This window comes from Heterocephalus glaber, unplaced genomic scaffold, assembly GCF_053883595.1.
Source record: "Heterocephalus glaber isolate CG9 unplaced genomic scaffold, H.glaber_assembly_v1.0 deba00000071, whole genome shotgun sequence".
NCBI lineage: Eukaryota > Metazoa > Chordata > Mammalia > Rodentia > Bathyergidae > Heterocephalus > Heterocephalus glaber.
Window position 1 is genome coordinate 7,566,309 of NW_028258137.1, and position 11,529 is coordinate 7,577,837.

At 41.8% G+C, this 11,529-nt stretch overlaps 1 protein-coding gene across 9 annotated transcripts in view; it reads left to right on the top strand.

Moving 5' to 3' along the window:
• Maf (MAF bZIP transcription factor) overlaps window positions 1-11,529 on the top strand; it is a 338,122-nt gene that overhangs the window by 2,450 nt on the left and 324,143 nt on the right. For 3 of the 9 annotated variants that reach the window (XR_015450938.1, XR_015450944.1, XM_087210209.1), the window contains exon 2: window positions 3,734-3,834. The exons of 5 other annotated variants lie outside the window; for them this stretch is intronic. Coding sequence is in view for 2 of the 4 variants with exons in the window: in XM_087210209.1 (XP_087066335.1) it covers window positions 3,734-3,827 (94 nt within the window). In the remaining 2 variants the exon portion in view is untranslated. Of the gene's footprint in view, window positions 1-3,733; window positions 3,883-11,529 lie in introns of those variants that run through there. One more of the 9 variants, XM_087210178.1, reaches the window with a different exon arrangement.

Here is an 11,529-nt window from a genome sequence, read left to right on the forward strand (position 1 = left end):
GAGCTCGTGTTCATTTTCTGTGTGTTTCATTTTGTTTGGATTTTTTTCCCCTTAATTTTACTTTTGTTGTTGTTGTTGTTGTTGTTTTTTTTTTTTTTGGAGCTTGCTGTGTTGTTACCCAACCTCCACCTCATTCCCTCTGCACCCATCTCCTTTAAGATTTAAAAAAAAAAAAAAGGCAAAGGTTTTTTTTTTTCTCCTTCTGAGTTCTTCATGTGAGATTGAGCTTACAAAAGAAAAAAAATGTGAAATGTTATAGACTTTGCAGCAGCAGCAGCGTGCTGAGTTCCATCGGGGGTTTTAGCATTGTTATGCTAAAATAGAGAAAAAAAAGTCCTCATGAACCTGCCACAATCAAGCCTGCATCAACCTTCTGGGTGTGACTTGTGAGTTTTGGCCTTTTGATGCCAAATCTGAGAGTTTAGTCTGCCATTTAAAAAACACTCATTCTCATCTCATGCATTATTATGCTTGCTACTTTGTCTTAGCAACAATGAACTATAACTGTTTCAAAGACTTTATGGAAAAGAGACATTATATTAATAAAAAAACCTGCATGCTGGACATGTATGGTATAATTATTTTTTTTCTTTTCTTTTTCCTTTTGGCTTGGAAATGGACATTCGAAGACTTAGAGCATGGCATTCATTCTTTTGTTTTATTGTCTCATGACTTTTCTGAGTTCAAAACAAAACAAAACAGCGCAACCTTAGAGCCTTTTTCTCTTGAAAGTTTCCATCAGTTCCAAAACTGCTCTGACTTACTCAAAACTTCAGCCTCCTGTTGTAAATGCACTGAAGGCATTCCTTGTCAAAGATACCAAAATGGGTTTAACGTGGCAAACATTAAAGAACTCTTACTGATGCTTTCTTTTTAATAAGAATGACGCCCCAGTTTGGGGACTTAAATTGTGCTGTTGCCGAAAGCAGTCTAAACTTTATTTTTTGAAGAAAAGAAATCTGCCCCGTTATTTTTTGTGTTTTTTTAAAATTTTTATTATTTTCTTTTGGCTTCTGGTCATTGTCAAATGTGGAATGCTATGGGTTTCTAGTATATAATTTAATTCTAGTTTTTATAATCTGTTAGCCCAGTTAAAATGTATGCTACAGATAAAGGAATGTTATAGATAAATTTGAAAGAGTTAGGTCTGTGTAGCTGTAGATTTTTTAAAAGATTGATGCACTAAATTGTTTACTGTTGTGATGTTAAGGGGGGTAGAGTTTGCAAGGGGGTTGTTTAAAAAAGTAGCTTATTCAGCATGTGCTTGCAACTTAAATATAAGTTGGGTATGTGTAGTTTTTGCTATACCACTGACTGTATTGAAAAACCAAAGTATTAAAAGGGGAAACACCCCTGTTTATATCTGTAGGGGTATTTTACATTCAAAATGTATGTTTTTTTTTTCAAAATTAAAGTATTTGGAACTGAATTGCACTAAGATATAACCTGCAAGCATATAATACAAAAAAATTGCAAAACTGTTTAGAACGCTAATAAAATTTATGCAGTTATAAAAATGGCATTACTGCACAGTTTTAAGATGATGCAGATTTTTTTACAGTTGTATTGTGGTGCAGAACTGGATTTTCTGTAACTTAAAAAAAAAAATCCACAGTTTTAAAGGCAATAATCAGTAAATGTTACTTTCAGGGACTGACATCCTGTCTTTAAAAAAAAATGCAAAGTAAATCTTACCACAATAAATATAAAAAAATCTTGTCAGTTACTTTTCTTTTACATATTTTGCTGTGCAAAATTGTTTTATATCTTGAGTTACTAACTAACCATGCGTGATGTTCCTATGTGCTTTTCTTTCATTTTCAATTCTGGTTATATCAAGAGAAAGAATAATCTACAATAATAAACTGCATTTTTTTTGATTCTGTACTCAGTTTCTTAGTGTACAGTTTAACTGGGCCCAACAAATGCATGAGAAGTGTAATGCATCCTTTTGTCCAGTGGAAGGGTTCATGTTGGAGCAGGGAGGCCATAATTCAGGGTGAAATTATGGACTAGCCCCATATAATGATGAGTAATATTTAATATCGGTATAAATTATGATCTCTCAATTTCTGTCCCTCCCTTAAGTTTTCAGTTTTGAAATTAGTAGAACCCTCATTGCTCTTTGGTGACAAAAACAAAACAGAACAAAAAAATAAAACCAAACAGTGAAGCATGGCTTTTGACCATGGCCCTGGGCTTGTGACCCAGGAGCAAATCCATCTAGAGAAAGGCTACCCTGCAAATGTGACCCATCCGAGATGGCTTAGGCACAGGCACAGTTAGTGCTAAAGATAAACAGTTCTTGTCTTTTGACTAAGATTGATTATTTTTCCTTCTTCCCTTACACATTGTGATTTTCTTGTTAGCAAGACCTGACGAGCTTGAACATAAACACTTTGGACAAATCAAAGTTGTTTTCTTTTTTTTTTCTTTAATTTCGAAGGTCATTTGTCTTAAACAGGAAAAAAAAAAAAAGAAAATCTGTACCTTATTCAAATAACTTCCAGTTCATATGTGCTTCAGAGTGTATTATCAAATCGTATTTCACTGTGAATATTTAGTGGAGTATCTCCATTTGGACAGGCTAGTAGTGACTTCAGATCACGTTAGCCCCAGAAAAATAAGCAGAAAATAATGCCTTCGTGGAATGAATGCTATGCTTTGATTTACTGGTATCTACCCCAAAATGGACTGAGTATGGGGCTAACTTCAAGATCATTTGGAAAGATTTCAACTCCTTTCCTGAGGAGAACTCTTAAGCATTGACCTATTTTAAACTGACACAAATTCGTACCACTAATGTTACAAATTTCTGCAGTTTGTACTCATAGTCAACTTCCCTAGAAGCTACTAGAATTTTAGACAAAGCCAGCACTGTTTCAAAAATATAGCCAAACGCGATCACTTTTGTTTTATTTTATTTTCAATTCTTTAAAGAAAAAAAAACACAATGTTTCAATTCTGAATGCAGGCCTTATTTTGAGGAAAATAGGTTGTGCTTGGTGCTGATTAGTCCTGGCCACGATATCATAGGCCTTCCTGTCTCGTCCGCAGAGCATGAATACAGTGTTTACCCTCTACATTTGGACCTTCCCTTCAGTGCCAGCTGGTATGTGGTTCCTGAACCCACACTTGCTTTTGCTTAACAAAAGTCTGAACAGCAAACCTACTCCTATGTCCTGCTAGTTAGCTGTCCTCAGTGTCAGAGATTTTTGTTTCTCTGATCACAAGCAGGAGATATATCCTCCCTCTGAAGACGGAGAGCTAGACATAGTACTTTTACAAAAAGCACAGCATCCGATGGAAGATTTTAGACACACACAATTTCAAAAGAAGAGTTAGGCAACAATTAAGCAGTTGGATAGAAATCTACAAGGCAGTTCCCTATAATAAGCTGGTTTAGGCCCCCAGACATTAGAAAATGAAGTAAAAAAATACTGGTCAAAATGAGCTGTGTGTAGGATGGCTTTGAGGAAAGTGTAGTGCATAGTGAAAGACATTTTTAGAAATAACAATTACTAAAAACTCTGAAAGACAGTGAGTGGCAAACATGAACAAATGCTTTTTTCTACAAAGAATTCTTAAATCCTCCCTAAGTGCCCTAGGTTATTAGTAAGTTTCTAAATTTGTGTTTTGAAAGAAATTATATAAGGAAATCTAGCTTTCCCTTTTACGCTGCATTTGAGTCTTTGTCTAAGTAGTGTTAAAATTCCTTTCATTCCAATTACAGAGCTGAGCCCACTCGCAAGTTGGAGCCGCCAGTGGGATACGCTACATTTTGGAAGCCCCAGCAACGTGTCCTTACCAGTGTGTTCACAAAGTGAAATTTATGTGAGAGCTGTGTATTAAAAAACATTATTATTATTATTATTATTTGCAGTTTTGGAGAACAACTTATTCCTGACTTGCATTTAGTCTCCTTTTTAAAGACAAATGCCTGTGTTAGGGAAGAAGTGTATTAAACGTGTAACCACTGTACTGATTAACAATTAACTCTGCCTCCTGTCTGAGGGTCTTAGACACAGAACCATAGGAAAGGATACCCACGCTTTTCTATTTACAGTGTGCATAACAGGACAGGTGTGATTGTTTTCAACCTAGAATACTAGTTGTAAAATATCCACCGAAATTACAAAATATGTGTATGGACCTATATACAAAGAAAAGTTCCCCAAAAGGTTAACAGCTAGCATTTTAAAAGCATATATAGACATGCACATTTTAAACAGTAACTTTTCATTCTTCATTGTTTCCCTGGCAGAGGATTTTTACTAAGAAAAGAAATATTTGACTCTCCTCCCTAAACAGATGCCACTGGCAGAAGCTCTAGCTAAGCGGGACACCCTGGCTTTCTGGCTGGCCCTGGATAGTACTGTATATATCTGTGATATCAGACCTGTTCATTCATCAGACGTAGCTGTAAATGAAAACAAGGTGTGGCCAAAATACAAAGTTAGTTAAAGACACATCCTCTCAGTGCTTTTTTTCTTCCTCCTTTTTCTGCTCCCCAACACTCACAAAAATTACCTCCTTTTAATTTCCCAGCTTTTTGCTCGTTTCCTTTCTCGAAAACTATGAAAATAATTTTTGGATGTATCTGACACAGTAATATATTGACATCAACTAGGCGGAGGTTCCCATCTGCCCAGCAGAGCTATGTAGACATCAATTCCTCCCTGTCTCGATGCCCTGACCACCTGGGCCCCTTTCAACACAGAGGACCCCGATGGGAAATATTCTATTTATTACTGAGTGCACAATACTAGTGCCCTGAGCTTTTCTCTCTTACACCTTTACCCCAATCGTTTTTATTTAGCAACATCAATTCTAGAGTCTTCTGTTCTTAAATAGGACCTCCCCTTGCCAAGCCACCAGCTTTCCTGCTAAAAGCAGCGAGCAGAGGACAAGTGGTAGCCACTCTCAGGAACATGGCACAGCTGTCTCCCTTGCCACATTCCCCGCATTTCCTGGTCTAAATAGCTGAAGTCGCTGGTGACACATTCAGAAGTTCCTGAGCATGGGCCATGGCAGGGCTGTCGCTGCCTTTGCTGTTGTTTTGATTTGGGCAGACTCACTTCCGTGTGCACAAACTCTTGGCTTGATGTGACGTCCTCCTGCAGTATACTAAGCTGATCAACATATTTAAAAGTCTGATCCCCACACGAGTAGCTGTATGTTTTTGACCCACCGGTAGTTAAAGACTGAGATAGAATGGAAGACTAAAATACATGAGTGACAACCTTCCACCATCTGATTCTTGTGCCAGAAAAACAATCACTAGAGAACTCTTGGCCTAAGCTCTCTGACGTAAACCTTCCCATGAGAGGGATAGGAAGGCAGCTCTGCCTGCTCTGGATTGCTGATTTGCACAGCTTCCAACTATGATCCACTTTCATTTGACTTGAAAATAATAATAACTTAGCACTCTTCTTAGAAGAAATGTCTTAGTTTTTTGTTGTTTCTGTTGGGTATTTTTTCCCCCTTTTGGTTTGGTTTCTGTTTGGGGACTTTATTTAGGGAAGCTTTCTCTGCAATGATTGGCTGTGATTTTCACCCCTTTGCATTATTCTTCTAAAGAGATGCTGAATGGATGATCTGGGGCCTGTATCTACCTTGACGTTGTCAGGAAAATAAGAGAAAGCCTAAAGCTTATTTTCATTCATAGCCCATTGAATCTCAAAGATGGGCTATTCAGTCTCGAAGATGTCCGAGTCCAGGGCGGCGATCAGAAACCTGGTGGTTTGTTTGTTCTTGCATTTGTTGATAAACAGAGCAAGAGCCTTAACCCATCTTCCCATAACACAGCTTTTCTTGCTTTTGATATAAATCTTCAAAATCCAGACATCAAACAGCTCCAGAAAGGGGAATTCTCTGCAGGCCTTGCTCTGTCCTAGCTCCTGAACAAACCCAGCTCTGTTTGGCATTTTTTCTCCAGCAGGCGTAGGGAACAGGGTGAGAGAACTTCAGTCTCCCAGGCTGTCTCGTGATTGTTGAGGCATAAAGAAGTACAGTCCTACCACAAATTGGGAGCATATTCAGCCTTTAGAGAGGGGCCGAACAAAACAACACAAAACAAACAAATGAAATCGCGCTGCACCAAGACAGAACACAGCCTGAGTCTCCATTCCCTGAACCTTCTGTAGGAGGACAGAAAACTGGGAAAGGAGAGAAAAGAGGACTTGAAAGGCAAGAGTCCCAGGAATAAATAGCCCCAGAATATTACACTTTCACAGTGGCAAAGCCAAAGTCAGAGCCAGCATGCATATAAGCCAGATGCAGGCCAGGTCTGGCTGCCCATTTCTTTAAAATTATACACGCGTAGGTTTCCTTGGGGGAAACAATTTTGAGAACCAACCCCAAGTAGAGAGCTTTGAAGAAGTTATGAACGTCTGAACTTTTATAAACATACCAATCTGTGATCTGACGGTGATAGCATTTTGGACCAGTTAGACATGCCAGTATTTAGATGGTCACTGCACTAGGTTTGGTGACATCATGACAGCTTTTTCTTGTTTAAATTTAAAAGCCCTCTGTGTGTTTTCCCTGTCTGCCCAATAGAACAAGGCCAAGATAGAAAGCACCTATCAGCGGCACACAGAAATCAGATCTTTGTATGAATTTGCACCAGAGTTGGACAGTTCTGAGAAACTCCCAGAACACATTTTCCGCCAGGAGGCTGTGGTTGGAATGCAGAGCTCCTGGCTCAAATCAGAATCATCCACTGAGCGCCTCTTCACTTGTTCAACACAGTTTATTTTCTTTTGTGTCCTCTTTGTGAAATAATAATTTTCTTTCCTGATACCTAGGACTTAGGGTTGCAAAATCACATTCCTCCTTTCTGCACAGATTCACCTTGATCTTCAGTTACGATTAGAAAGTGGTAATAATTCAGGAAGGAGGAAGAAAGCAGGGTGTCTGCCGAGGTTTGGGGGGAAGGGGGTGGACAGGAAATAGTTCTCAGTGCTCACGAGAGAGACATACACGCACACGCACGCACGCACACGCACACACAAGCACGGGATGTCACTTCTGAATTTCTCAATTCTAAATATTCTGATTCCCAGCCTTGCCTGTTTCCAAGCTACGGTCCCAAAGAATGGTTTTGATTTGTGTTTGATTCTTTGATTAAGAAAGAGGAAGGGCCAAGAAACTTTGCTGAATGGGAGTGAAACCATGGTCCTTCCAGGAACCCTGGCCTGAAAAATCAGAACAAGGGTGCAAATTTTCTCTTCACAACCAATATTTGCACTGGTTCCATGTGGCCACATCCACTTCCGCAGGGCTGTGGAAGGGAGTTTCTGGTCACCTCCAGGGGGTGTGCCAGAAGAAAAGCAGGCCCGAGGTCCCCAGGAGGACAGGAAACCCCAAACTACACTACAGGGAGCGAGCAGAGGAGAGGAGGGGTATGCAGGCAAAGGCTGAGGAGAGCATTACAGAGGCCAACCTCCACTCTGACCCCCTTCACCAGGGGGCAGCTCAGGGCACCTCCAGGTCCCCACCTCTCACCAGGAAGGCTCTGTTTTCAGGGTGACTGGTGAGCTGCTGACAGGTCCTGAGCTCCTCACAGAATGTTAAAACTAGTGAGGTCCTCAGTTCCAGAGCTGGGGCCCCTTCCCACCTGACCCCGTCCTACCCCATAATTTTCAGCCCTCCTTTCTCCCATGCCTGGTCACCAAGGGCCCTGGGAGTGTTTCAGAGGACACTGCCCTGGGGCCAGGAAGCTGTCGCCAAAGCTGAGGCCTTGGGCCGCTGAAGCGCAGACAAAGGCAGGGATGAAGGGAGGTCTGGAAGGCTGTTCAGGAAAGTTTAACGGGGCTGGAGCTTCCGGGGCCCAGGAATGAAGGGGCAGCAGGCAGGGAGGATGCTGAGGCTGAATGAGCCAGCTCCCATTTCCTGAGCGACCCCACACAAACCCTCCACCCGGCCAGGCTCTTTATACCGCTGCAGAGCGCGGGCCCAGTCGCCCCAGCATCGCTGCCCAAGTTCCCTGGCTGGAGCTGAGTGGATCCCTGGGTGCTCGGAATCCTCTCCCTTGCGCGCAGCAGGTGCGCACTGACTGCATCTAGGCCTACCTGGCAACCGCCTGAGGCCACCAGAAGTCCCCTCAGGGCCTGGCCCCGCAGCTCCAGCCCCGCGGCGGAGCCCTGGCGGTGGGGGCGGCGGGGGTGCGCTTGGGAACGCGCAGCAGCGTCTCCCGGCGGAGGCCGATGTGCCCAAGTCGCAGCCCAAGTCGCAGCCTGGCGCTGGGCGACTCCGACGGCGACCGCACCCAGCGCACCCCAACGCCCGCGCAGGGGGCTCTGATCTGTCCCGGAATCTGGTTTAAATTTTCCAAGAGGACTGCGCCGGCCAGAGCTCCCAGGGCCAGCAATACCGCCTGCTGCGCCTTGCTGCCAGGTGGGCGCAGGGAGGGAGCAGCCTAGTCAGCCCTGCAAAGCTCCGCCCTTCACTTTGCGACCCCGCCCACCCGTCAGGGGCCCGGCACCTTCTGTAAATGCCATCATCTTCTACGCGCCATTAATTTTTACTTTTATGAATTTTCCGGCCCATTTTCCAGATCCCCCTCACCCCCGAGGTGGGGGAATTTGCTTAAAGATAGAATCAGAAGGAAAAAGAGAAAAGAAGCAGGAAATCTAGGTAACATATTTGAAACTCCTTATGGAGGTCTTGATATGCTTTAGGCTTCTGTGGTACACAGTTGGATGCGCGTTACAAAACAAACCCAGCCAAGCAAACTTTATTAGGATTTCTCCACCAGCTCCAGGATGAGGGTCCTGCCTGCGTTCCCACAGCTAACAGGGTTTCAGACAAATCCCAGGCAGTCCAGAACAGTCTCCAGAGGACAGACTTTCAGATTGCTAATTTCAGGAAGAATTCCTTTCCTGTAGGATCTTCCTTCTCCCCTGGACCCTGGGTTTGTGAGCTAAAGTTAGGCAAATATCACCGCATCTTCATGAATAATTTTTTTTGGGGGGGGAGCTCTCTCTCTCTCCCTCTATCTTAGGGAGGAGATTTATTATGATGTGCAGATAAATATTTTGAAACTAAGACAATGATGTAGGCATCCAAGACACTTTTACACCATCAGAGTTTTAAAAATCCTTCTTGATACAACCGGGGTGTGTGTGTAATTCTGTACCTATTAAGAGGTAAAGTTTGTGTCTTTCCATTTTGGGGCAATGAATTCAACCTATTCTTTCACCTGCCTTTTATTTATTTATTTATTTATTTATTTATTTATTTATTTGCTTGTTTGTTTGTTTGTTTATCTAACTATCCATGGGCCCTGTAAATAACACATCGCAGAGGTGGAAAGCTCTCAAAAGGTAAAGTAGTGGTTTCCATTTTAGGGACTTAAAATGATCAAGGTGGGGAGAGCGAATCAGTCCACCCTGTACTTTGGAGCCCACGAGGGGAACTTGGTCTGAAAGGTCTGTCACAGAACAATCTTCCCATGTCCGAGACATGTGAGGTCTCAGGGCCTGACCTCTGGGGTTGGGAGTGGTGCGCAGACTGAGGCAGGCCTGCGACATGTTCATACCCAGCACCGTGAAGGAAGTGTGGCCTTTAAAAATCTCCCTCAGAGTAGCAGTGCACACTCTTGTGCTGTTTAAAAAATACTCTCCAGCAGTCAATGGGAGAGGCCCTGTGCTGAGGCATCTGGCTTAGATTACACTTTCGTGGTCCAGCTCAAACATCTCCGCTGTCCCCCCTCCCTCCAGTGTGAGACCCCTGGCCCTCACCAGCCATCCCCAGTGACAGGTCTGGGCAAAGGTACTGAGAAGTGAGAAGCCACAGGGGCTTTGGGACTCCATTCAGGTGCAAAAAAGGCCCCCATCCCTTCGCTGATCTCTGAGAGTGAACACCGGATAGGTGGATGGGTTCCCCAGGTAGCTGGAGATAGAGGTCATCAGGACAAAGTGACACCAGTGATCTAAAAAGGACATCTACTTTATGAGATTTCAGGCAAGATGCCAAATATTGCATTTAATGAGGCTGACTTTTTTTCTCCAAAAATAACAGAGACTATCAATGATATGGTCAGCAAGGAAAGAGGGGGGAGCATTTTGCAAAGCCTATGTCCAATTATTGCTTTGTAATATTTTTCTAAAATTGAAAAATGCTTCTCCAGTATATGATCTCATGTAAATATTCTTTGCCATAGCTCAACATATGTTTGCAACAGCCCAAAGGAATTACAACAATATTCTCTCCATGATCTCTTAAGCTTTTAAACTCTCTTCGTTTGCATTTCTAAAAGAATTTGTTGTTTCTAAAGATTACAAAAGAGGAATCTTAAATGGAAAGTTTTTATTTTTATTGTTTTTAAAGATTAACTATTTGAACCTCAAATGGGGAGCAATTTATTTTATTGATACATTTCCAGGTTTTGTAATTTCCATATATTTCTTGTTTATTTTCTATTCTCTGCATGTGTGCAGAAATAATATATTTAGTGAGAGATTAATATGTGAAGAAGAGAAGTTTGTACCTTTAAAAAGCATTTCTAATATGAAACATACACAAATAAAGGCACCTAATGTATTTGGGAGAGCTCTGACATATACATGGGTACAAATTTGTTTGAGTGTTTGGGTATCGTCTTACTGTTTAGCTAAAGAACATTTAAAAACGTTAGAGTTATGTTGAATGAGAATTTAACTAAAGAAAGATTATGTGTTCAGTGCCAGCAGCCTACAGAAATTAGTACACAAATGAATAAAGTCTATTTTTTCACACCAATTGTAAGATAATCCAGATAAAAAATGCAAGGGATTAAAGAAATATGTACATATCCTGCTGGAAAAAAATAGTGGCTTACTAGTTTATTGGAGTTATCGTACACAGATTTGCCGTAACCATGTTGAATTTTTCAAATTAGATTTTAAATATATTTTGACAGTTTGAACTTGTATAGTGTGACTAACTATAGGAAGAAATGACAGGTCTACTTTGTTATTAAACTGCTGTCTGGAAAATATTGGGCTCTGTAGAGTAAATGATCATTATTTTGCCACTTACATTAGTACAGCTAATACCAATAAGGATTTTTTGAACCATAGAAAGCTAACTGCTTTGAATTACGGTGCTTTGTTATTCACAGTGAAGCAAAAAAAAAAACCTTTCTTTAAAACAACCTCATTTTCATCTCTATTCTATGTATTCCCCGCTACTAATTTAAACAGAGAAGTTGGTAAATAAATAAATACATGGGTGATATCTAAATGGTTCTGTTGTTAAGAGAATGTTGGCAGTACAGGTCAGCAACTAGCAGAACCCAGCAGAGCAAAGGTGGTAGTGGTGGTGGGGGGGAATGTCCTCTGACAATCTGCCTGTCAGAGCTTTGGGAGGATGTGCAGTGGATGAATCCCTGAGGGGAACCCATCAGAATGGGTTCAACTCTTGGACCTCTTTGAACAAAGGACAGTTTCAAAGCTGATCCAGGCTTCCAGGCCAGTAGGTTTCGGGCTGTTTCAGCCTTCCAAGGGGTGAGCCATCATTACCTGTAAACAGCCTTGTATTGGA